This window comes from Phascolarctos cinereus, unplaced genomic scaffold (assembly GCF_003287225.1).
Source record: "Phascolarctos cinereus isolate Bilbo 61053 unplaced genomic scaffold, phaCin_HiC Scaffold_5;HRSCAF=322, whole genome shotgun sequence".
NCBI classification, from domain to species: domain Eukaryota; kingdom Metazoa; phylum Chordata; class Mammalia; order Diprotodontia; family Phascolarctidae; genus Phascolarctos; species Phascolarctos cinereus.
In genome coordinates, this window is record NW_027555958.1 from 263,302,179 (window position 1) to 263,328,026 (window position 25,848).

The 25,848-nt window shown below is 38.6% G+C and overlaps 1 protein-coding gene across 1 annotated transcript in view; it reads left to right on the forward strand.

Moving 5' to 3' along the window:
- Nucleotides 1-20,047, forward strand: part of LOC110193870 (myosin-4) — a 41,944-nt gene extending 21,897 nt beyond the window's left edge. The window contains exons 21-38 of the mRNA XM_020965889.1: nt 1,572-1,814; nt 1,935-2,111; nt 2,224-2,369; nt 3,102-3,192; nt 3,281-3,670; nt 6,237-6,363; nt 6,833-6,951; nt 7,116-7,312; nt 9,617-9,800; nt 9,887-10,052; nt 10,148-10,272; nt 11,705-12,013; nt 13,573-13,776; nt 15,545-15,670; nt 15,762-15,932; nt 17,443-17,547; nt 18,521-18,616; nt 19,863-20,047. Of these exons, the coding sequence (XP_020821548.1) occupies nt 1,572-1,814; nt 1,935-2,111; nt 2,224-2,369; nt 3,102-3,192; nt 3,281-3,670; nt 6,237-6,363; nt 6,833-6,951; nt 7,116-7,312; nt 9,617-9,800; nt 9,887-10,052; nt 10,148-10,272; nt 11,705-12,013; nt 13,573-13,776; nt 15,545-15,670; nt 15,762-15,932; nt 17,443-17,547; nt 18,521-18,616; nt 19,863-20,042 (3,156 nt within the window). The 3' untranslated portion in view covers nt 20,043-20,047. The remainder of the gene's footprint in view (nt 1-1,571; nt 1,815-1,934; nt 2,112-2,223; nt 2,370-3,101; nt 3,193-3,280; nt 3,671-6,236; nt 6,364-6,832; nt 6,952-7,115; nt 7,313-9,616; nt 9,801-9,886; nt 10,053-10,147; nt 10,273-11,704; nt 12,014-13,572; nt 13,777-15,544; nt 15,671-15,761; nt 15,933-17,442; nt 17,548-18,520; nt 18,617-19,862) is intronic.
- Nucleotides 20,048-25,848: the final 5,801 nt, after the last annotated feature.

Genomic DNA, 25,848 nt, shown 5'->3' on the forward strand with positions numbered 1-25,848 from the left:
ACAGCTCATGTAATAATGGAATTAATTGCTCTTTGATAGAATTCATTTATAAATCCATTTAATCTTAGGGTTTTTTTTTCCCTCTGGGAGTTCAATTATGGCTTTTTTTTTTGGATTGAGTTATTTAAATTACTTTTCATTCTGTTAATCTGGGTATTTTATGCTTTTATAAATGTTGAGCCATTTCATTTCATTATCAGTTTTAATAGCATTTAATTGGACCAAATGGTTTCAAACAATTTCCTTTATTTCCTCTTCATTTTTTTGTGAATTCTCATTTTTCATTTTGGCAATTTGATTTTCTTCTCTTTTCTAATAAGATTAGTTGATGATATTTTTTTTCAAAAATCCAGCTCTAAGTTTAATTAATTCAGTAAGCTTTTTTTAATTTTTCATTTTATTAATATTTTCTTTGATTTCTAGAATTTATATTTTCATATAATTCAGAGGGTTTTTATTTGTTTTTCTTGTTTTTTGTTTTAAGATACATGCCAATTCATTTATTTTGTTTTACTTTTGTTGATGAAAGTTTTTAGAGATAGAAATATTGCCCTCAGGAATATTTTGTCTTCTTCCCAAAAAGGCAGCTTAGATGGTGTAATGAATTTGTAGGCAAAAAGGCCAGAGTTCTAATTTTGTGTGTATGTGTCCTTTGCCTCTTTCTTGATCTCTGGAATAGGGGCCTAGTAGTGGTATTACTGGGTCAAATGGTTTGCTGAATCCTTTCTTTAGAGGCTCTTTATTGTTTGGGGGAGGGGGTGCCTAGCGGGCAGGTAGTGGTGGTGATCAGTTAAAAAAAAAAGGTTTTCTGCATTTGTTTTTGATGTTTTAAATGACAATAGTTTCTTTGCTATTTCTCAAACAAGACACTCTGTGCCTTTCACTGTCTGTTCCTTCATGTCAGGAATACTCTCCCTTTTCATCTCTGCCTCCTGGCTTCCTCAGCCCACGTTCTATAAAAGGTCTTTCCTGATCCCCCTCAATGCTAGCCTTCCCTTTGGTATTACCTCCATTTACCCTGCATATATCTTGTATGTGAATAGTTGTTTGCATGCTGTTCCCCTCCACCCATTAGACTGTGAAATCCTTGAGGACAAGAGCTATTTTTGCTTTTCTTTGTATCCTAAGTGCTCAGTATTAGGTCTGGCACATGGTAGGAACTTAATAAACACTTACCGATTTGACTTGGAGTAGCAGTTATTATCCCAGCAACAAGAAAGCACAGAGAGGGAGGTTAAGGAATTTCAAGTAAACCCAAGTCTCCTGAATCTCACCCAGTAAAGCATTTCTTCTTGTAGATTTTATTACTTCTTTTCACCCTTGGAGATGGATATCTCATTATCTGTCTAAATCCTGTTTCCTGGGAAGTATTAGTTCGGTTTCTACGTGTAGACGCAGCTTTATTCCTACTTGTCTTTTTGGAATTTTTGAAGCCAACATAATGAAATTAGCTGTGCTTCTTTCAAATGAAAACCATTCATCATAATTCAGTGAGCATGGCTTTTTCTCTCCAAAGAACATGCTTAAAGTTTAAATCCCTAGTGCAATAACTAAATGCGTTTTCTCCACAGGAAGCTGATAGCTTGGCTGACGCAGAGGAACGATGTGAACAACTCATCAAGAACAAAATCCAGCTTGAGGCAAAAATCAAAGAACTGACTGAAAGAGCTGAAGATGAAGAAGAAGTCAATGCTGAACTGACAGCCAAGAAGAGGAAATTGGAGGATGAATGTTCAGAGCTCAAGAAGGACATTGATGACCTTGAGCTGACCCTAGCCAAAGTTGAAAAGGAAAAACATGCTACGGAAAACAAGGTCTGTGTTACGTTCCTTATATTTGCATCCTAAGTGTTCAGCACTACTGATACAAATATAGATATATACATACAGTTAATGTATTTTATGTTAAAACAATCTCATTCTCCACTTATTAAGGTGAAAAACCTCACAGAAGAGATGTCAGGGCTGGATGAAACCATTGCTAAGCTCACCAAAGAGAAGAAAGCCCTCCAAGAGGCCCACCAGCAGACCCTGGATGACCTGCAGGCAGAAGAGGACAAAGTGAATACACTGACCAAAGCCAAAACCAAATTGGAACAGCAAGTGGATGATGTAAGTCCTGATAAATAAATAAATAAATAAATGAACTTCTTTCCTTCTGAAAGAGAAAACAAAAATAAAGTTGCTTTAATATTGAAAAACTGCTTACATCTTTCTGATTCAGCTTGAAGGGTCATTGGAGCAAGAAAAGAAGCTTCGCATGGACGTGGAGAGAGCAAAGCGAAAACTTGAAGGTGACCTGAAATTGGCCCAAGAATCCACAATGGACGTGGAAAATGACAAAGTGCAGCTCGATGAAAAACTTAAAAAGTAAGCAGTTTTGAAAGCAACTCTGGAAATGAAAAGAACAGCAACCACACAAACTGAACACTGTGTAATTATGATGACCAAGCTTGACACAGGAAAAAGATAAGAAAATAAGCCTTCCTCCTTTCTTTGCGAAGTTGGAGATGAGGGGAGTAAGATATAGACGGGAAATGTGGGTTGGAACATTGCAAAAACAATCAAATTAGATTTATGTGATAGTTTTGTTGAATCACTCTTTTTCTTCTTTCTTTTTATTTTTGTTTGTAAAAGATGGCTTGCTGGGTAGGAAAAGGGGAGGGAAATGAAATTTTTGGAAATGAAGTTGATATAAAATCAAAAGATAGAAATATTTTTCAACGGTTTTAAGTATGTAGTGAGAAAAACAATATCTGTATGAGATGGTCTTTTTAATTCAAATGAGTCAGCCTGTAACCCTGGAAGCCCTGGAAGCTGAACCTAATGTATCACTTGAGCTCAGGAATTCTAAGCTGCTTAGCCAATTGGGTGAATGCAATAAATCTGGCACCAGTATGGTCAGCCTACATGAGCAAGAGGGCCAAGCAGACCGCCTAAGGAAAGATGCAGCAGCCCAGGTTGAAAATGGAGCAGGTCAAATATTCTGTGCAGATCAGCAATGGGATTGGGCCCATGGGTAGGCTCTGAATTTCCAGCTTTGGTGAGATAAGGAGACCTAACAAAATAGAATTAAAAAGTAACTGTTTGTTGTTCTAAAAGGAAAGAGTTTGAAATCAGCAACCTACAAAGCAAGATTGAAGATGAACAAGCAGTGGAAATTCAATTACAGAAGAAGATTAAAGAATTGCAGGTAAAGTATCACTTCTCTAGATTCCAACCCTCAGAGAATTAGTCATTCACAGGAAGGAGCTGATGGGTCTGTTTTCCCCTATTGCCAGGCCCGCATTGAAGAACTGGAGGAGGAAATCGAGGCAGAACGCGCCTCTCGGGCAAAAGCTGAGAAGCAGCGATCTGATCTCTCCAGGGAGCTCGAGGAGATCAGTGAGCGCCTGGAAGAAGCTGGTGGGGCGACTTCAGCTCAGGTGGAGTTGAACAAGAAGCGAGAAGCTGAATTTCAGAAGATGCGCAGGGACCTTGAAGAGGCCACCCTGCAGCATGAAGCCACGGCGGCCACTCTGCGGAAGAAGCACGCGGACAGCGTAGCTGAGCTTGGGGAACAAATCGACAACCTTCAGAGGGTCAAACAGAAACTGGAGAAGGAAAAGAGTGAACTGAAGTTAGAAATTGACGACCTTTCCAGTAACATGGAAATGCTCTCCAAAGCTAAGGTAATGAAGGCGTTTATATGTAGTTTTGTTACAAATAAAAATAATTCTCCCTTCTTTGTAGAGGTGAAGGACAAATAGCTATGAAAAATTGTATAGACTGTCATATTTGGTTGATGTGGGTTTTTCCAAGCTGCTTGTTTTCTTTCTTTCTGTTATCTGTTGATAGTTTGCTGGGTGGAGAAGATATATTGGGAAATGAAGATGAAGTTTAAAAAATGATATCAATAAAAATTTAACATTCTTGGGGCAGCTAGGTGGTGCAGTGGATAGAGCACCAGCCCTGGATTCAGGAGGACCTGAGTTCAAATGCAGCCTCAGACACATGACACTTAATAGCTGTGTGACCCTGTGCAAGTCACTTAACCCCATTGCCTAGCCAAAATAATAATAACGTTCTTAAAACCAACAATAGATATCTAATTTAAGAAAATAAAATAAAAGTAATCAAAAGTAGAATAACTATCCCCTTGATAATTAATTCTTTTCATAGCTTCTCACTCATCTTTCTCAGTTGTAACTATTTTAATTCTTTTTTTCTATCTGTCACACCTGTTCTACTTGTTCCTGCTACAAACGTTGGCCACAACTAGGGGCAAAAGAACGTTCTTCTTTCAAAATGATAAAATTTTAGTGCAAATTTTCTTGTATTTGGGTAGGTTCTCAATACAGACTAGCTCCAGGTTATTGGAAGCTATTGACCAACCCACAAACTAGTCAGCAGCTGTCCAGTTCTAAACTATTAATTAATGGAGACAGGCCCCTAAATCTATCAAAACTTCAAGGGTTCTCAAGTGATCTTGGGTAGATCTGAATCAGACTTACCAAAAAGTTGAAACAGTGGAACTTAATTTTTAGGGCAATGTGGTAGCACCCAGGGAGCTTTATAATATATTCAGATGTGCAGAACTCCTATGATAGATTGGAACCTATGACTCCAAGGAGATATTGACCTGTCTACTCCTGATTTCTGTCCTGAGAAGACAGTTATCATAGAAACGGCACTAGAACTAGGCTTTAGAAGATCCAGGTTCTGGTTCTGACTACCATTTTCTCACTGTTTGAACCAGGCCAAACCACTTTAGTGTCATTTTTCTTATTAGTAAATTGAGTAAGTTAGATTAAGTGATCTCTAAAATCTCTTTCAGCTTAATATTTATGATTCAATTTTTCCCTGGATATGCTGGAAGTTGGTCTGGGTCTAGAGAAGATTAACTGGGAGTAGCAGCAAGCCTTCTGAAATAGGGTTATGAATTTAGAGCTGGAAGGAACCTCAGGGATCATCTAATCTAACCCCCTTCATTTATATATAAGGAAATTGAGTTACAAAGATTTTAAGTGACTTGCACAAGGTCACACAGCTAATAAGTGTCAAAGGCTGGGAAAGGACCTAGATCTCCTTGAGGACAAGTCCAGTGCCCTGATCTATTATACCATGCTGTATGTTCCTAACCTGGACCTAGAGGCTCCAAAGATAGTTAGGGATCTAAAGGGTAGGAAAAGCTTCAAAGATAGCAAGGTTCAAAGGGAGTTAGTGTTTTGAGAACATTTAGAAAAATGCAGAGTTTCAACACTCCTAACCCAGAAAATCACAAGATCTCAGGGCTGAAAGGCAAATCAGGGGTCATGTAAGCCCACCCATACTTGAACAAGAATCCATCCTCCAACATAATTGACAAATGGTTGTATAGCCTTTGTCTGAAGACCTCTAGTGAGAAGCAATACATTGCCCCATGAGACAGCATTCCACTTTTGGATAAACTAATTCCTTACCTAAAGCCTAATTCTGCCTCTTTGCAATTTCCTCTTATCATTCCTATTGAGATGAAGCAGACCACATACAATCTCCCTTCCACATGATGGTCCTTCTCTTCCTTCTGGTGATATTGATTACTCCCAATATTAATCACCAAATATTAGTAGTAATGACCAAGTTATACACGTCTTATGAGTTTCTGTCACCTAGATATGTGTTTCAGGAATAAAACAGATCTCTATCATCAGATACTTTTGAACCACCTGGAAGATTTATTTGTTGCCTTCTTTTTCCATGCCTCAAACAAAGAGACATTTAGAAAAGACCCTAACTTTAGCTTAAACAGCCCAAGGTTTCCCACTGCATCCAGGGCCATTGCCAGTCCTCTTGACTTATGTCTTGCCACTGGGCTCCAGTGACCCTGGAGGAGAAAGTGAGGCTGATGACTTTGCACAGCTCAGCCTCACTTAAATCTAATTCACTTGCAAGTCAAGACATCACCCAACTGATGTCTTTGGTCCTCTTTGAGAACGAAGGTTAAACAATAACAACAACCTCTTCCCAAATTTCTTATAGTATCTAAATCATTCTCCAGGAGTAAGTGTGAAAGGAATTAACATTAATTTCCCTAGACCTCCAAGGCCTCTGAAAGTTACTATTTTAAGGGAATAATATCCAGTTAGACAGCAATTCTGGCATGTTTATTTTCATTATTTTATAACCACTTCTAGAAAATATGTTGTATTTAAAAGAAGCTTAAGGTAAAGATTTCACTCTTCTGACTGTGCTCAGTGCCTCATTATTCTCTCCTAGGCAAATCTTGAAAAACTGTCCCGAAGTCTGGAAGATCAAGTTAGTGAACTTAAGAACAGGGAAGAAGAACAGCAGCGTCTGGTCAATGAGCTGACAGCCCAGAGAGCACGACTGCAGACAGAAGCAGGCAAGTTTCTTTATTGGGTCTATGAATGTACAGGAGGCAGGGCACTGTAATGAGGATCCCGAAGACCTCAACTTGGAATCTTCCAACTTTGGGCAAGGCACCTCATCTTTCTCAGTTTTCTTATCTGTAAAATAGAAATTATTGGAATTAGATGAGATGACTTCCAAGGTGCATTCCAGTTCTAAATCTATGATCTTACGAATAGTGAATCACACAGAACTGAAAAGAAATTCTGGGTGAGAAGCAGAATTTCCATTTTGGAAATGAGAAATGTACCTCAAAAGACAAACTATTATTGTTCATCAAACAAGTCAGAAAAGACTTCAAATTCCATAGAAATTGGGGGTGGGGTATTCATTAGGTATAATAGCAACAATTAGGAGTAGGTTCTGCATACAGGGGTATGTAAGTCTTAAGTCTCTTTTCTTTGTCAATGATCCTAATAAAATGTTCCACTTTGTTATTTTAGGTGAATACTCCCATCAATTAGATGAGAAAGAAATTTTAGTCTCTCAGCTTTTAAGGGGTAAACAAGCATTTACCCAACAAATTGAAGAACTGAAGCGGCAACTAGAAGAGGAGTCTAAGGTGAGTAACTGATGATTACTTTTCTTTGTCTTTGTTTCTTTTACTGTTTGTGTATATTTTTGCATCTCAAGATTTTTTCCAGTAGTTCATTCTTCTATACTGATGAAAATGAAGACTCCCTATAAGCAAATGAAACTAACACATCGATATTACCATTTTCATAGGCCAAGAATGCTCTGGCCCATGCCCTGCAGTCATCCCGGCATGACTGTGACTTGTTACGGGAACAATATGAAGAAGAACAGGAAGCAAAGGCTGAGCTGCAAAGAGCATTATCCAAGGCCAATGGGGAAGTTGCTCAGTGGAGGACCAAATATGAGACGGATGCCATTCAACGCACAGAGGAACTGGAGGAGGCCAAGTATGTAGGATGAGCCTGAGGACAGAGGAAAGGGATGACTTGGGCTGTGTCTAATCATCAGTTGCATAGAGGAGTGCCTAAAAGTTGCTAGCCTTAAATCTAGTGTTAAAGGACATGGCATTAGTTTAAACTGTGAAGTACTCATCCTTAAAGTAGACTAAACCAGGGCCTTCAGACGTCCTTACACACACACACACACACACACACACACACACATCTATACCTAGTATATGCAGGACTCCTTTCTGAACATTAAAAAATCACTTTAGTCAGTCAATTAAGCAACCAAGCATTTATTAAGTATTAACTACTGACAGGAACTGTTCTGTGTGCTGTGTATGCTAGAATTACTAAGCACAAACTATGGGCCAAGCACAGAGCTGGCCACAGAAACAAAAGTAGAAAAGTACTTGCCCTGAAGGAGCTCATATATAGCATATACATACATGCATACACACACATATACACACATGTGCATGCATGTATATATGTATTACATATGTGTGTGTATTCTTATGCATGTGCATGTGTAGATGTATGTGTGTATACATATATACATATACATACCTATATACATGCGTGTGTATGTGTGTATATGCATGTGCGTATATGTATACACACACACATATATATGTATACACACACACACACACACACACACACACACACATATATATATATCGGCTACAAAAGTAACCTTGGAGGAGGAGGAGGAGGAAGAGAGATCAGAGAGGGCTTCACGTAGAAAGCAGCATTTAAGTTGAGTTTGGAAGGAAAATAGAAATTTCCAGAAGGCAGAGCTTTTAAACTAGAATAAAGCAGAAACAAGTCACATAGCCAAATGAGATTAAATGACTAGGTTTGCTTAAATCATATAAGGATTTTTTTTACATTGAATTAACAAGACAGCAGATTCAACCTTCTGTATTTATTTGTGGAGTTCTCTTTTATTTGTTTTAAAATAAGAGGAAATGGATGAAATTGTAACCATTTCAACATGGAAATAATATTAAAAGGTTGTGAAAATGTCATTGAATGAATGAATGAAAGAAAAACCAATTAAGTATTTAATGTGTGTCAAACACTGACTAAACACTGAGGCTAGAAATACAAAAGTTTGTATTCAAGAATGCTCCAAGCATCCTCTCTAGCTATTCTCCCATGCCTGCAATGCTCTGTGTCATCTACTCTGACTACCAACCTCCCTGGCTTTAAGTCCCAATAAAAACCCACTTTCTATAGGAAGTTTTCCCTAAATTCTCTTAAGTACAATGATTTCCTTCTTTTAATTATTTCCTATTTATCCTATATATATCCTGCTTTGTATATATTTATTTTCATGTTGTCTCTCTCATTAAAAATATAAGCTGCTTGAGGGAAGGGACTAGTTTTGGGGCTTTTTGTTTTTTGTTTTTTTGTATCTGCAGCACTTAACACAGTATCTGGCACAAAGTAGGTGATTGATTGATTGAAAAGCAAAGGTAATCCCTGCTATCAGAAGCTTATATTCTAATAGGAAAAGAAGCACACAAAGAAAGGGGCACTTCAGAAAGTTACTGGGATTGTGAATAGGGCTATAGTGGGAGTAGACTGACACATCCCTTCCAAGAACAATGACTTGGTTTTTGATCTTGGTTCCAAAACTGGGAGTGGAAGGGACAGAGAACAGTATGAGAGTAATGGCAAGGTGACTGGAGAGCTTATCAAAGGAGTAGGTAATCAAGTGAAGCAAGACTAAGTCCTGCTTGAAATGTCTACCAGGTGAGGCAGTAGCTAATCAGGAGAGCACGTTGGAAATATTTGGCTTGGAGTCAGGAGATCTGAGTTCAAAACTTGTCACCAATACTAGCTGGGTGACCATAAGCAATTAATTCACCTCAATTCTTTGAGCTACAGTTTCTTCATTTATAAAATGAGGATAATGATACTCACACTGTTTACTTCAGGGCTATCGTTGTGAGGAAATCACTTTGCTGACATTAAGTGCTATAGAAATGTGAGTATTACTGAATAGGCACCATCAAAAAATTGCATGAATGCAAAAAAAAAAAACCACAGCAGTGAATTGTACTTGCCACTTCAGGGCTCTAGGTCCAGTTCAGCAATGTAGAAAATTACCTCAGCTGCCATGATTCAGAATAGTGTGGTTTGTTAACTATATAGAAATACTTCAGTTATGGGCTGCTTCAATTAGGCACTCTGACCATCAATGTAAGCCGCTGGGTCTTCCAAAACAATTAAATCTAATTCCTATTGGACATTTCGATTCTGCTCTTGCTCATTCATGCTTCTGAATCTTTTCAGGAAGAAGCTGGCCCAGCGTCTACAGGATGCTGAGGAACATGTAGAAGCTGTGAATGCCAAATGTGCTTCCCTTGAAAAGACCAAGCAACGGCTGCAGAATGAAGTGGAAGACCTCATGCTTGATGTAGAGCGGTCCAATGCTGCCTGCGCTGCTCTCGATAAAAAGCAAAGGAATTTTGACAAGGTATCCCCAGGTCACAGCTTTTGCTATGTGCTTTTTACCCAATCTAATTTTATCCACCACCTAGCCTGACCATTCCTGTTGTCCAGGTTTTGTCAGAATGGAAACAGAAATGTGAGGAAACTCAGGCTGAGCTCGAAGCTTCCCAGAAGGAGTCTCGGGCTCTCAGCACAGAGTTGTTCAAAATGAAGAATGCCTATGAGGAATCCTTGGATCAATTGGAAACCCTGAAGCGAGAGAACAAGAACTTGCAGCGTGAGTATTTTTTTTTAAACTTTCTACCATCCATATGCCATGGCAGACCACTGGCCATCTTCTGACTAACCTTCTACCTGTCTATTAACCAACAGAGGAGATATCCGACCTCACTGAGCAGGTTGCAGAGGGAGGGAAACAACTTCATGAACTAGAGAAAATAAAGAAGCAAGTGGAACAAGAAAAGTATGAACTGCAGGCTTCCCTTGAGGAAGCTGAGGTAGGATTGCAGGATTTTCTAGCTGGCTGGGACCTTAGCTTTCATCTAGTTCAAGCCCTTATGAATGAATGGATGCTTGCATGCATGCATGAATGAATGAATTTTTAAAAAGCATTTATTAAGTGTTCACTATGAACAAAGTTTGTGATAGAAGTAAAAAGGCAAAACAGTCACAGCTCTGAAGAAGCTCACATTCTAATAGAGGAAGCAACACATATAACGTGTTTCACCAGCAAGTTAAGATGGAAACATCCTGTGGATTTTAGAGTGAAGCATCAAAGTGGATGGTAATTTATCTTCTTTAATGTTATTTCCACTGATAAAGTCATGTTTATTTCTGGTGCTGGACCATTTAGCAGTGCCAAAACCTTAGTTGGCAAGAACTTTCTTTTGGGCCTGAAAAATTTCAGAAGTAGTTGCCAGGTTTCAGCACCATCCGGCATCTCTGGATGATGGTTTCAGGGAATTTTTGATAGGTGGTGGGAGCAGGAGTGGTAGAAGTAGTTCTGACCATGCTGAAAGAGTACTACTATTGTCTGGGCTCTTGGGCTTTAGGGTTCTTGGTTTTAGTACCATGGTCTAAGAGGAGGTGGTAGTGGTGGTGGTACATACTTGGTACATACCACTCCTGTATCATTTCAATCATTCACTTATATGTAAATTTTAAAAGTTACTGGGCTCTGTTATTTCAGATATGAAGAAAAAAAAAACCTGGGTTTCTTGTGCTTTAGCTAAAACAGACCTAGGGAAGTATGAACTTAACAATAGTTCATATTTGCATAATACTGTAGAGTTGACTCAGTATTTTCCCCATAACAGCCTTATGAGATAGGTAGGGTATTATAATACCCATTTTTACAGACAAAAAATTTGAGGCACATGTAAATTAGAAGATTTGTCCACACAGCCAATGTGTCAGAACCAGCATTTAATCATGGCTCTTCTGACTGAGTGTTCATTCTATTTCACTTTGCTGTCTTTCATTTTCAAAAGAAATCATTTAGGATTGATTTTATAAATCAACATATGTAAATATAAACTTTTTAAATAAATCAATTTGTATATAAATATAAACTTATAAAAAGTTTCATGCAGGTTTCCTTTAAATAATAAGCTTCCCTATTTTGTTTAAAATTTAATTTCTAAAAATTTGCTTTATTCAAATATTTCCAATGTGTGTATATAGTATATATGTATGTATATATATATATGTGTGTGTGTGTGTGTGTGTGTGTGTGTGTGTGTATGTGTGTGTGTGTTTATATATGAATACATGTATAGATATATGTATATATTGCATAAAGTGAGGCAGGCTGGTATTAACACAGAGATGGAGTTGAGCTCAGAAGGAACTTGATTCCTGGTCCCTATATTTCAAAAATTCAAGCAGTAATTGTTTTCTATTATTAATTAATAATCTGTCTTCATTTAGGCATCTCTTGAACATGAAGAGGGAAAGATCCTGCGTATCCAACTTGAGTTGAACCAAGTCAAGTCTGACATTGATAGGAAATTGGCCGAAAAAGATGAGGAACTTGAACAGTTTAAAAGAAATCACATTAGAACTGTGGAGTCTATGCAGAGCACACTGGATGCTGAGATCAGAAGCAGAAATGATGCTGTAAGGATAAAGAAGAAGATGGAGGGAGACCTGAACGAAATGGAGATTCAACTAAATCATGCCAACCGCCAAGCTGCGGAGGCCATAAGGAACTACAGAAACACCCAAGTATTACTAAAGGTAAATGAATTTCACTAGTTGAGCTTGTCAAATGAAACAAAAAACAAGTTGTCAAGCCTAAAGTAGATTTTTTAGCAGCCTTCCTTTCCACAAAGTTATGAAGTTGGTACCATGTAACTAAGTCATAGAAATTTAGCATAGTAGAAATATTAGAGATCATTTAGTCTAACTCCTTTTAAATTTAGAATTGAGTAAACAGAAGAATGAAAGTGATTGTGAATCATTCCTGGTCACACAGGTACTAAGTATCACAGAATTTCAGAATTGGAAGGAATTTGAGGAGCTTTCTAGGTCGTCCTTTACCCAAAGATCCCAGACATATAGAGATAATGTATGTGTCAAGTGGTCATCTAGGTTCAGCTTAGGACTTCTTTCTAGTGAAGGCAATCCATTTCACTTTTGAATAGCTCTGATTCTTAGGAAGTTTTTAATTATAGCTATCCTAAACTTTCTTCTTTGCTTCTAAGTCTATTCTGAAGCTAAGCGTTATTAGTCTAATCCCTCTTCCATGTAACAGCCTTTTAAATTCTTTAAGAAAGCTCCCATATCCCTCCTCAGTTTTCTCTTCTCCAGGCTAAATATTCCTGGTTTCTTCCACTGATCTTTACATGGGAGGATCTCAAGGCCTTTCATCATCCTTGTTTCCTTTATATGGCCACTTGAAGAGAGTTATTGTGCCCTCTGAGATGTTCTCTTCCTTGAGCTAAAAATTCCCAATTCTTTCAACCAATACTGGAATGGTATGGTTTCAGGTTCATTCCCCCATCCTGTTTACACTCTCCTTTATACTATCCAGCTTGCCAATGTTCTCCCTAATTTTTGGCACACAGAACTGAACACAATACTTCAGAGACAGGTGATCTGATGAGAGCAGGAATCCCTTCCTCCATTCTAGAACCTACCCCTCAAAATTTTGGACCAAGATCACAGTAGCTCTTTCATCTGCCATGTTGGCACAATTTACTCATACTGACATTATAACTCACTAAAATCCTTAGGCTCATTTCAAAGAATGATTATTTTTTTGGTTAGATTCCCCTGCAGCCTCTATTTGTGCAGTTGTTTATTTGAACCTATGTACAGGGTTCAGAACCTTTTCCTCCCTTTTAATTTTTTTCATTAGATTCTATCTAGCTTGTAGCCTTCAATCAATGTATTTTTGGATCCTGATTCTGTCATGTAGCTCAATAGCTATTGCTCTCTAGTTTGTATCATTAGACTTTTTAATCTCTTAGAGGGGGAGGGTGGTGTCATGTAGTTGGGAAGGCCTAAATGCCAATCTTGCCTCTGACACAAACTGTGCACAATCATTTGATCTCTCTTGGCCCCAATTTCTTCATCTTTAAAATGGACACAATAATCCCTGTAGTGCCTGCAGTATTGTGATGGTCAAACAAGATGATGCAGGTAAAACATCATATAATTGTCAAGTAATATTGTTACTGCAATAATATGAAGGAGGAGGAGAGAAAGTCTCAATCTGCATCACCAAGTCATCATAATCTCCCAGTTCAGGTCACGAACTTCACACAAGTAAAGCAATTTTTCCTATTACCCAGGATACCCAGATCCACCTGGATGACGCTCTTCGAGGCCAAGAGGACCTGAAAGAGCAGCTGGCCATGGTGGAGCGCAGAGCCAACCTACTGCAGGCTGAGATTGAGGAGCTGCGGGCAACTCTGGAACAGACTGAGAGGAGCAGGAAGATAGCAGAGCAAGAGCTTCTGGATGCCAGTGAGCGTGTGCAGCTCCTACACACCCAGGTGAGGGTGCATTTGGTCTTTAGTTCCCTCCAAAAACAGTGATGAAGAACAAGTCAGACTGAAGTTGCCAATAAAATGAATTTAACAAATATTTGTTAGGTACCAACTGTAATTTACATAAGATGAAGAACATAGGGGATGGGAAAAAGCTGGATGTGATTCTTTTGGGGTATGTGGAGGTGGCATGAAATAAAAGGTCCATAGCACTGAGGCTAGCACTTGGGTCAGGGAATGGCCATCTTGCTGTCAGATGTCAGCCTCAGTCATCCCTTCATCACCATCACCACTGATTCTCCCAGCCCTGAGAGATAATTTTGTAATTATTCGTGTATGAATTAATATTAAGCCCTAAAAAAGTAAATTGGGAGATACCCTATATAATGATGTCCAGTCACCCACACTAGTATGAAAGAAAATTAATTTCTAGTCTGCTTTCATGGCAGTTTTTTTTTTAATCTGCACACAAAATGAAATTACCTCTTCTTCTTTGGATATGTGTGTTTGCATATATGAATACACATGTTATGTAACTTTTAACTGAAATCTTTTGTTCCCTTGATTTCCAAATATATCCTTCCCTACGCCCCTACTATACAATTAATCCTTGTAACAACAAAAACAATTAATTCAGTAAAACTAACCAAAACATCAACCTAGTGTGATTATATATACAGTTACCCCTTCCAATTGTGAGGGTTAAAGGCATGGTATCTCCACAATCTGGAAAATCCATGTAAAAATTTTTGGCTCTCTCTTCATGCCAGAGAAGACATCTGAATTTTTATGGTATTAAAAGATAAAATATGTTGAAATTATACAATACTATACATATATTTTATGCATTTCTGAGTTTCTAAGCTTTTTCGGTGTTATCTGCTAGCCTTTACATGTCATCTGCAGCTTTTGCAAAACTCCCAAAAAAATTTCCACTTAATTTATTATGCTGACCCAGATTATATCAAAATCCTGTTAGGGAAAGTCATAATGTGGAAGGAATAACTGTGTATATATATATATATATATATATATATATATATATATATATATATATATATATATATATATATACATATATACATATATATGTATAGTATACATATATATGTATACGTATACATATATATGTATACGTATACATATATATGTATACGTATACATATATACATATGCATGTATATACGTGTGTATATGTATGTACACATACACACATATATCATGCCAACAACACCAACAGAAGAAATAAATTCTTTCATAACAATGCAAAGTTGTGTGTGGCTGCTTTTTAATAACCTTTCTTAGTGAAGAAATATTTAAAAATGAGGGCTAATGACTTGATAAGGTAAAAAAAAAAGGTCTTAGTGAAAAATAGCAAATAGTTGCTCAGTCATCTCCAGTTGTGTCCAACTCTTCATCATCCCATTTGGGGTTTTCTTGGCAAAGATACTGGAGTGGTTTGGCATTTCCTTCTCCTGTAATTTTACAGGATATAATTTACAGATGTAATTTTACAGATGAGAAAACTGAGGAAAACAGAGTTAAATCACTTGACTAGGGTCACACAGTTAGTAAGTAAGTAGTTAGTAAGCTGTATTTGAACCCAGGTCTTCCTGACTCTAGGCCCAACACTGTCGCCACCTAGCCACCCCAACAGCAAACAGGGCATTTGCTAGATCCAAAGTAGAAGACAGTTGAGGCTCCTTCTCAGCTGCATTAAACAGAATAGTACATTATAATGACCCATTAATCAAATTTCATTGATTTGAATCAGAATACCAGCCTGATCAACACCAAGAAGAAGCTGGAGACTGATATTTCTCAGCTCCAGAGTGAAATGGAGGAAGTAATTCAAGAATCTCAAAATGCAGAGGAGAAAGCAAAGAAGGCCATCACTGATGTAAGTAGAAGGGGCAGGTCTTTTGCCAGCATGGGTTTGACTACCTGACATTCCAAGCTTTCATGCTTTTCTTGGTTTTCTTGCTAACCAGGCAGCCATGATGGCTGAGGAGCTGAAGAAGGAGCAGGACACCAGCGCCCATCTGGAGCGGATGAAGAAGAACTTGGAGCAGACCGTGAAGGACTTACAACACCGCCTGGATGAGGCTGAGCAGCTGGCCCTGAAAGGAGGAAGGAAGCAGATCCAGAAACTGGAGGCCAGAGTAACTATCCCAAATCCCGATGCATTAACAATCCATTCAGCAGCGATAGTTTGGTGTAGATATCAACAACTAGAGACAGTTGTTACAAAGCCTGAGAATCAGCCAACCAGCATTTATTAAGCACTTACAATGTGTCAGACATTGTGCTAAGCACTACCAAGACAAAAAATAGTTCATATTCTCTAGGACCTCAAAGTCTAACGAGGGAGACAATGCAAACAACAGCATAACAACAAGCTATAGATGGGGTAAATTGGGGGCAGTTTCAGAGGGAAGTCGCTAAGGTTAAGGAGGACTGGGAAAGGTTTCTGTCACAGAGCTAGAGGTAGCTTTCCAGAGTTCATCCAGCAAAAATCCTCAAAATATATTTGCAGTAGTTTTTGACCTAGAAAAAAAGTGCTGAGTCTAGAGTCAGAAGACCTGGTTCCAGTCTTTCCTTGGAGTCTTGTTAGCTTGGTGATATTACTTCACCTCTCCAAGTCATCTCTAATAAGGGCAAAAGAAGGGAGTAGCACCTACTATGTGCCACATGGTGTGTTAAGTGCTTTAGAAATTTTTTCTCATTCAATCCTCATAAAAACCCTACAAGATAAGTGCTGTTATTATATCCATTTTATAGTTGAGGAAACTGAGGGAAACAGAGGTTAAGTGACTTGCCCAGGGTCGCCCAGCTAATAAGTGTCTAAGGCCTGATTTTACTCAGGTCTTCCTGACTCCAGGACCAACAGGAATAATAACTACCACTCACACAGGTTGATGTGAAGAAAGTGCCTTGGGAACCTTAAAGCTTTATATAAATGTGAGTTAGCATTCTATATCTCTTGGATATCTCTGCTGCTCATGTGTTAAACATTTCCTGACCCAGACTAGGGGCTTTAGAGTAGGGCTTCTTAAAACCTTTGGCACTTCTTAAACTGTGGGTCCTGACCCCATCAGGACCCACAGTTTAAGAAGCACTGTTAGAGCATCAGTGGAGGCAAGAGACAAGAAACACTTGCTTGGGTCCCACGTGCTTGATTAACCCTGCAGTGTCAAAATGGCATAGAGACTTAGAGCTTAGAGGCACCTGAGAAAGCATCTACTTCAGTCCCCTCATTTTAAAATTAGGAAGTTAACTTACCTGCCACCCAGGGTAAAACAGCTCATGTTAAGTAGCTTATCCCATGTCACACAGGTAGTACACAATAAGTTTAAATGTCAGGTCTCCAATCCAGCTTCACTAACTCCAAATCTAGCTGTACTTTCTTGGCTTTCCAAAGCCAATCTCTAGCCTTTGAGATTAGCATGGTTAGTGTTATAGTATCAGAGGCTTTTTAACTTCCTGTTAGCCACGGGTCAGAGAGCTGGAGATCCCCAGGGAGTCACCCCCCAGACTACATTCCCATAGTCCAACTATTCCTAAATGCTTCCTTTTCTTTCCCCCCCCCAGGGTTTCTTGTCCTAGTTCTATCTTTCATTCTTACCCCCAAACCTAAGCTACCCTGTTTTAAGTCATCATATTTGATTGTAGGTACGTGAGCTTGAAGGAGAGGTTGAAAGTGAACAAAAACGCAATGCTGAGGCTGTTAAAGGTCTACGAAAACATGAGAGGAAAGTAAAGGAACTCACTTACCAGGTAAGTAGAACCACCCTGCTGTACCATCTAGGCCTCTTCTTGGTGAGAAGAAAAGCCAGTATGATAAAGTTGTTGTGGAAGACATAGTTTCTGGGTTATTAATCATTTTATTAGTCATGCTAGCAATAATTAATAAAATGGAACTCAGTCAATGCTTATATGACATTGGAAGAATGAGTGTTCTGAGGATGACAATCAACTCTGGTTGGTTAACGTAATAAGAAGAATGAAAATTATAGTGAGAGGTGGACCTATTTTAATGAGGGGCTGAGAGATGTGACTTTAATTATGTCATTTACTTCCAAATTACCCCCAGCCAGGGGCAATCTATCTATCCCCACCCAAGCCTGAGTAGAACACAACAGGCTTCCTCCCTTGAGTGGAGTCTGAACAAGATTAAAGAGAAAGTTAATCCAATCTCATTATCAGCAATGTCCTTCAGATGCTGGTTTGGCTTAGTAGAGAATGAGGATCTAGGATAGGAAAAAACCTAGATCTCCCCAGTACTTGGTTATTTAGTAATCATTTCTCTCAATTTGGAATCTTCATACCTGAATTCTAGTCCTGGCTCCACCCTTAGAAGCTATGTGGCCATGGACAAGTTTCTTAGCCTCAGTTTCCTCATCTATAAAATGGGCCATGAGGAAAGTACTTTGCAAACTTTAAAATTTGTTATTATCTGTCCTTCAGATTTGGACAATTTGAAATACCTAGACGTATTAATTTGGTGAATACAAGTTATCAGCCCTGAGGTCTAATACAGTCCTATTCCAGCCATAAAGACTACCTATATCTCTGGGGATGTCTCCAGAAGTGACCAAGTCTGTCCTAGGCCTACCCAGATGCCTTCATTAAACTTCATGCAACTCTTCATACCTGTTGCCTTGAAGTATACAAAGATAATTTGTCAAAGCCTTGGTATTAGGCATTTATCTTTTGACTGAATATATTCTTTTTTTCCAAATGCTTTCAGACTGAAGAAGATCGCAAGAATGTTCTCAGACTCCAGGATCTGGTAGATAAGTTGCAGGCAAAGGTGAAATCTTATAAGAGACAAGCTGAGGAAGCTGTGAGTATTTTCAAAGCTTGGAGAGAAGAGACTTTATTTGAATATGACAATTATACTACAAGAGTTTCAATCATACTGATTAATTCAATGAATATTTATTAAACATCTACTACTATGTGCTAGGCACTGAAAAAAAGATGAGGCTATATCTTAGGACAGATGATTTTGTAAGCCACTACACCTACCCCCAGTGGGAAAAAATTCTCTATTTCAGAATGAGTCCTCACATTAAATGGTTCTGAATCTTAATTTATTTAGTGTGGTATAGAGCTTTAAACAACTCACTTTACTGATCAATACATGTATTTTTCATATGTAAATTCATGCATCAATAAGATATCTCAAGATTCTCCATCACCACCACTCCCCAGAAAGAGGCAAAAACAATAATTTTTAAAAATCCAATGTGGATATTTTTATTCCTACTGTTACACCTTTGGATTAGCTATTGGCACCTGCGTCTTCTGTAGTTCCTCTGGAAACCCACAGCATTTGCACTGGCATGGCCAATAGTCTTTTTTTATTTGTGGAATAACGAGTGGTGTAGTGTATATAAAGCCAGCTCTAAAGTCAAAATTACGTGGTTCAAGTTCCTTTTCTCACACATACTGGTTGTGTGACCCTGGGCAACTCTCTATATACTTCTCATTGCCCTAACCAGCTCTATAAGGTTGTAACTTACAGAACATTTGCCAGTCTTTGTTGGTTGAAGGCATTTCCTTACCAGGAAGCCCCTTTCACTGATGAAACCACTGACCAAGAAAATGGAAGAAACTGATTTGTGGGAAGCCCTTACTGAGCCTTTTTCTGGTGGCCCCCTACTACCCAGTGTAGTGGGTGCCAATATGAGTGATGATGGAACAAACCACAGAAGCCTTTTCCCTTTTCTGCTACAATGGAGTCACAATCCATAGCTAGAGGAGAGCAGTGTAAATAAAGGTGTATAACCTCTCTCTTCTCCCCTTTTCAGGTGGATCTTAAGTCTATTCATTGCGTATCTAAGACTTTTCCTGATCTGTGCATTTAATATTATGGGGTAATCCTCTACTCTTCCCAGAATAAACTGCTTCATGAATTTCCTGGAATAAAATATAATTAAAATTACAAGTTCATCCTGATGTTTAAGGTCTGAAACAGCTGATGACACAGGATGGACAAGATTTTTGTTTTCCTTCAGAAAATGAGCAACAAAGGGACTAAGACAGGCATACTTCTTTTCTTCTAACAAGTTTATTTCTGTTTTCAGGAGGAACAGTCGAATGTTAATCTCTCCAAATTCCGCAAGCTCCAACATGAACTGGAGGAGGCCGAAGAACGTGCTGACATTGCCGAGTCCCAGGTCAACAAACTTCGGGTGAAAAGCCGGGAAGTTCACACCAAAGTTGTTAGTGCTGAGTTATCAGCATTAACTGAAGCCTCTAAGTGACTGAAGAAAAGCACAAAATGTGATATTTTTCATCACTTAGTCCTATAAATATTGTTTATTCTGTCTTCGCTATCTGGGAAATAAAGCAAATTTTGCTATCAAATCAGACTTCTCTTTCATTTTTAAAGTTCTTTACTCTAAAATAGTGACTACCCAGCTGTAAGTAGCATAATCAGAGAATGTTACAGTCCAGAGTTCTTAACCTGAAGTCTATGAACCTGTTGTTTTTGTTGTTGTCACGATTTTGATAATTGCATTTCAATATAGAAAGGGTCTGTAGCACAAAGAAAGGTTGAGAACCACAGATATATTCTAATCCAATCCAACTCAAAAGAAATCCCCACTATAGCAGTTGCCCTCAGCTTCTGCTTGAAGACTTCCAATAAGGGAGAACCCACAACATCCTGAGACAGCCTATTTCTCAAATTGTTAGGAAGTCTTTCAGTAAGAAAATTTCTTGTTTGAATGAATCCGGACCATGTGGGAATGGGGCCTGTTCACCTCCTTCAGTCAATCAAAGGCACCACTGAAAGACTTGGTGTTGCCCTAAGAACCTTTATAAAATGGAAGAGCTGTCTCTGGACCAGATAGAGATTTTGAGGTTCTGGAAGCAAAGAGAAAGAAGTGGGTCTGACAGAGATGAGCTGGAAAGCAATAGCAACCCAGGGTCAACCAGCAAAAAAGGGAAAGAGGTGGTAGAACTGAGTTGTGGCAAAAGCAGACCTTTTCTTCAGTCCTTGAATTGGAAAGGAGATACACTGGTGGAGTCACCCTCAAGGTTCCTGCTCTGAGATGCTGTTGGGCCAACATCCCCCTTCCATTTCTCCCTTAGTTGGGTACCAAGTGCTACAACAAAATCAGCACTGGGTCCAGAGGGGACTGGTATTTTGCCCTCTTTTTTTCCATAGAAAGGTCCCCCATACTCTGGACTCACATATACAGGTCAGGTTTAAATCTGACTAACTTAAAAAGGAAAAGAAATTCAAGCTTTCTGTCTCAGAAGGAAAGCTTAGTCCCTACAGCGCTTCCTAGGTAACACAGGATCCTTCTCAAAGGGATTATTAGAAACCTGAGGTTTACCAGAAATCACCTCCTCACCCTCTAGTTGAGATGCTAAACTGTCCTGAGTGAGATTTCTTCCATGAGTGCCTCAACACATAAGGCCATCCATCTAAGATTTGGACAAAAGTTTCCAAGTGTCTTTCTGTACAGGGCACACCAAAAATTTCTCCAGTGGTCATCGTAATAGCATTTTAGGACTGGGCAAATTTCCACTGGGTCTTTATACCAAATGATACTAAAGTTCCCCCCAATGGATTTCTGTCACTGCAAGGACACATCTATTAGAATTCCAAAGCTACCCAATAATAGTACAGGGAGACTCAGTTAAGGACTAAGGAAAACAAGACTATATAAGCCCTATACAAATGGAAGTTTCCCAAAAGAAGAGACTGAGCACTTCAGGTTGATTACTTGGGGTTTCTGAGCCAGCAGATAAGCCTTATTCTATGGACGTATAGTACATAAGTATCTCACAATAAGGCAAACAGTGTAAGTCTGTTGAAATGCAAGAAAATTATAAACATTTATTAGCTAGGCACCAGCATTTTAGTTATGCAAAATATGTAATTCTCATATTAGTTTCAATGTCAATTCCTGTACGGGATTTTGTAAAACAGCAGTTATCAGTAATTAAACATTCAATAATTCAACAAATGGAAAAGCGGAAAAGTCATCTCAAGAGGAACTCATCTATCTTTTAAGGAAACATTAAAAAACAGACTGCTGTGAAACCAGGGTTGAAAAGGAAGCCAAATTAATAACGATCTGAAGAATGGTTTCCTCCCCCTTAAAGGGAAACAATCCCAGCCTCTATTATATGACAGGTGTTCTTCCTACCACAATGAAGTAACAAAGGGAGTATAGATTTAATTTGGAGGACCTTATAAAATTGTTCCTAGAATTCTTCTACCTCTTTATCTTCTGCATAGATGTTGGTGAATAAATTGCAACTATTTTCATAGTTGTCTTTTTGCAAATATTTGTCATGGGTGTTGCAATGGGAAATGACCAATTATCTATGAAATGATGCTTCCTGTTTAGTTTAGATGTGTGATAAAAACCAACTGTCCACCTCTTTGGTTTGCCTCTCCAAAGAGAAGTTGTGAGCCATCCTTCCATTTAGCTAGATGATACAGTGAATGATACAGTGGGGAAAGCACTGGATCTGTAGAGGACCTGTGTTCAAATCTCATCTCTAATATAGTCATGGGCAAGCCACTTAATTTTCCTTGATGTTCATTTATTCATCTGTAATGTTACTCCAGAAGACTTCTAAGGTCCTTTCCAGATCTAGGTATATGATGCTCTAATTTCATTTACAGTGAATTTGTCAAGATTAACATGATTTAGTTCCTCTGGAAGAATGTCCCTTCATCAGTCAGTGGACAAAGACATCTCATTTAGACTGTCAATAAAATTTACAAGCAATTTAGAAGCTGTGAGATTCTTAGCAACCTCTGCCCCCTTATTTCTGCCACCATCACTGCAGAGCTGAAGGGAGCCACCACACATGACAAAGGATCATTTTGTGTTTTAATATGTTTCATGGCTTGCCATGAATTAATTAGCAAGTGGCCTCTCTGTACTTAGCTTGAGTGATCCTCACAGAGCTGTCTCAATCTGTTGCCAGGATCATGCTGGAATGCTCATTAGTATGATAGGTCCTAATAGAGCTTGTATTCTACTGACATGGCTTTTGAGAACCCCACGTCATATCCACCCCTCAAGAAAGAATTGAAATGGGACTTTGTGAAACAGCTGACTTAAACCAACTCCCTACTAGCTATTTTTTTCTGACCTTTCCAGTCTGATAATCATTCTCCTTGTCTGAAAAAAGCAGAAGCAGATATGAAACTGAGAAGCTTTGCCTTCTTTTTGTAATCTGTTATCAGCATCTTATACATCTCTAATGATTGCTTCTTTGATCTTCCTCTTTTCCCTAATATAGCCATATATTTTTAAAAAACGTGTGTGGTCCTTACTCAGCCTTAGTTCATCTGTGTTTTGTATTTATCTTCTATTATCTACCCTTCATCTTCTGAATATGGCTTTTCAAAATATAAGTTTGTCAGTGAGTTGCCTGTGTATCCACATCAGTCTTCTTTGATAAACTCTTCCTCCCCTATTCATCTGAATTGTCTTTGTGTTTTTAGAATTCCACTCTTCAAAATCTCTTCATCCCTCCTGGGCTGACTTCCCCTCTAAAGTTTTAATCTAGGGGTCCTGACTTGTCTTTTTCTATAACCTTTGAAATCCACTGTCTCAAAAAATCTTAGGTGCATGTCAAACTGAACATTTCTGCTCTCTGTCAGTCAACAATTGTTAAGAATCAGATCCAGAATAGAAATTTTCTTCAGTTGTTTATCTATGTTACAATGGATGGAAATATTTCTGGCTCTTCATTTTAAAAATAAATAAATAAATGTAAGGGAATATAGGAGAAATAAAAGAAACATCGCCACTGTCAATTTTTCATTACAGATGTTTTCATACTTTATATTTGTTTATATTTGTATAAGCTAAGATTTAAATGCTTCTCTATATAAAAAATCCTCAATGCTGTGAGAAAATATGCCTGTTTATGTCTACTGTTGTAGAACCGTGATATTATATTTAAGGATTTTAGTGGCAATGCCCTAATAGGTTATAATTTGGGGAATGGAAACATTATGGAAAACTTTTTGTGTATCTGCATATCACTCATTCCCTACCTTTTTCTGTGCCTTTCTGTGGTTCTATATGGACTTCTCTCTCAGTATTTCTTTTTCTTCCTCTTTGGTGGGAGACATGTATCTCTCTGTGTGTATCCTTCTTGTGTATTTCTCTCTGTCTCTCTGTCTTTTTCCCTCTGGCTTTCACTAGGAGTGAGTACAATTGTATAGTTATATATTTCTCTCTCTATCCTTATACCCCACTTCCCTATACATTTCATTTCTGTCTTTCTGAAAGATAGGATTCTGTTTACAATGTCAATTTATTCATTTAATGGGTTAAACAGTTGGTTAAAATGTCGAATAGAGGCAAGAACAGTTCCCTGGACACTACAACAGAGTACAGCCCCTTCACTTCATAGAAAGGAAAAGAAAAAGGAAAAGCACAACTTACATCAGAAGCATAATTAGAAAACTGATCTTTGACATCTCTTTCCACTACATCATGCTGTATTCCTAAATGAAAATCCCTAAGCCAAACTGCCTTAGCAGAGGGTGTCACCTCTTTCAGTCATGAAGAAAACTTACATCCAATAAGGGAGCCAAGATGGCAGACTAAAAAGGTAGTCACTCTCACCCTCCCCTATCAACCTCTGAAAACCCAGAAAATATCACCCCAGAAAAAAAAAACCCTGGAACAGCTAAACTAGAAGAAAGATGGGGAACAGCAGTGCAGCAGCCCAGCAAATGGGTCTCCCAGTGCCTCAGCAAAAATGAGGTAAGCAGCACTACAAAGGGCCCCAGGCAGATAAGCACCCTGCAGCATTCATCTGAAAGGAGCTGAAGAAAGCAACCTAGAGTCTTCCTAAAGTCCCAGCCTTGCTGATTCCAACCCAACACCAGGTAAGCTGTCAGAACCCTACAGCCTCCAACTGTCAACCAGGAGGAGATCCTGAAGCCCAGGTGGTAGAGCAGGCAAACACCAACACCTGGACCTCCGAGTGCCTCAGTGAGGGTGGGGAACCAGTGGAAACCAGCTCAGAAAACCACCAGGTACCTTGGCACTCTACTACAAAGGAATTTCCCAGTGCATTAGCATTTCAAGGGGCCCCAGGCAGATAAACACCCTGCAGCACCCATCTAAAAGGAGCTGAAGAAAGCTAAAGGAAAGGAAAAGCAGGCAACCTAGAATTGCCTGAAAGTTCCAGCCTTGCTGATTCCAGCCCAACACAAGGTAAGCTGCCAAAACCCTACAGCCTCCAATTGCCAACATAAGAGGCCCCAGCACACAAAGCCAGTGACCAAGACCTAGGCTCCCAACACAAGAAGCTTGGGTCAGTGCCCTCTGTTCCCCAGCAGGAGAGCTCAATCTCTTTAAAGGCCAGGGAATAAAGAAACCATGAGTAAAAAGAAATGTACCATATATTCACATTATGAGAAGAATGAAGGTTGAAATACAAATTCTGAAGAGGACAACACTGTCAACAAACCTACATCTGCAACATCAAAAGGGAATATGAACTGGTCTGAAGCCCAAAAAGCCTTCTTAGAAGAGCTCAAGAAGGATTTTAAAAGTCTAATGAGAGAGGTAGAAGAGTCCTTAAAAAATACAATTGGCCAATTGGAAAAAAAGTACACTGAAGAAAACAAGTCCCTAAAAAACACAATTGGCAAACTGGAAAAAAAGTACACTGAAGAAAACAAATCCCTTAAAAATACAATTGGCCAATTGAAGAAGGAAGTACAAAAACTAACAGAAGAAAACAATCTGTTAAAAACTAGAATTGGACAAATGGAAACTAATGACTCTATGAGAGAGCAAGAATCAGTCAAACAGAAACAAAAAAATGAAAAAATAGATGAAAACATAAAATACCTCATTGGTAAAACAACTGACCTGGAAAATCGATCCAGGAGAGGCACTTTAAAAATCATTGGACTACATGAAAATCATGATGAAAAAAAAAGAGCCTGGACAATATCTTTCAGGAAATCATAAAGGAAAACTGCCAGGAAGTCCTAGAACCAGAAGGTAAAATAACCATAGAAAGAATACACTCTCACCACCTGAAAGAGATCCCAAATTGACAATG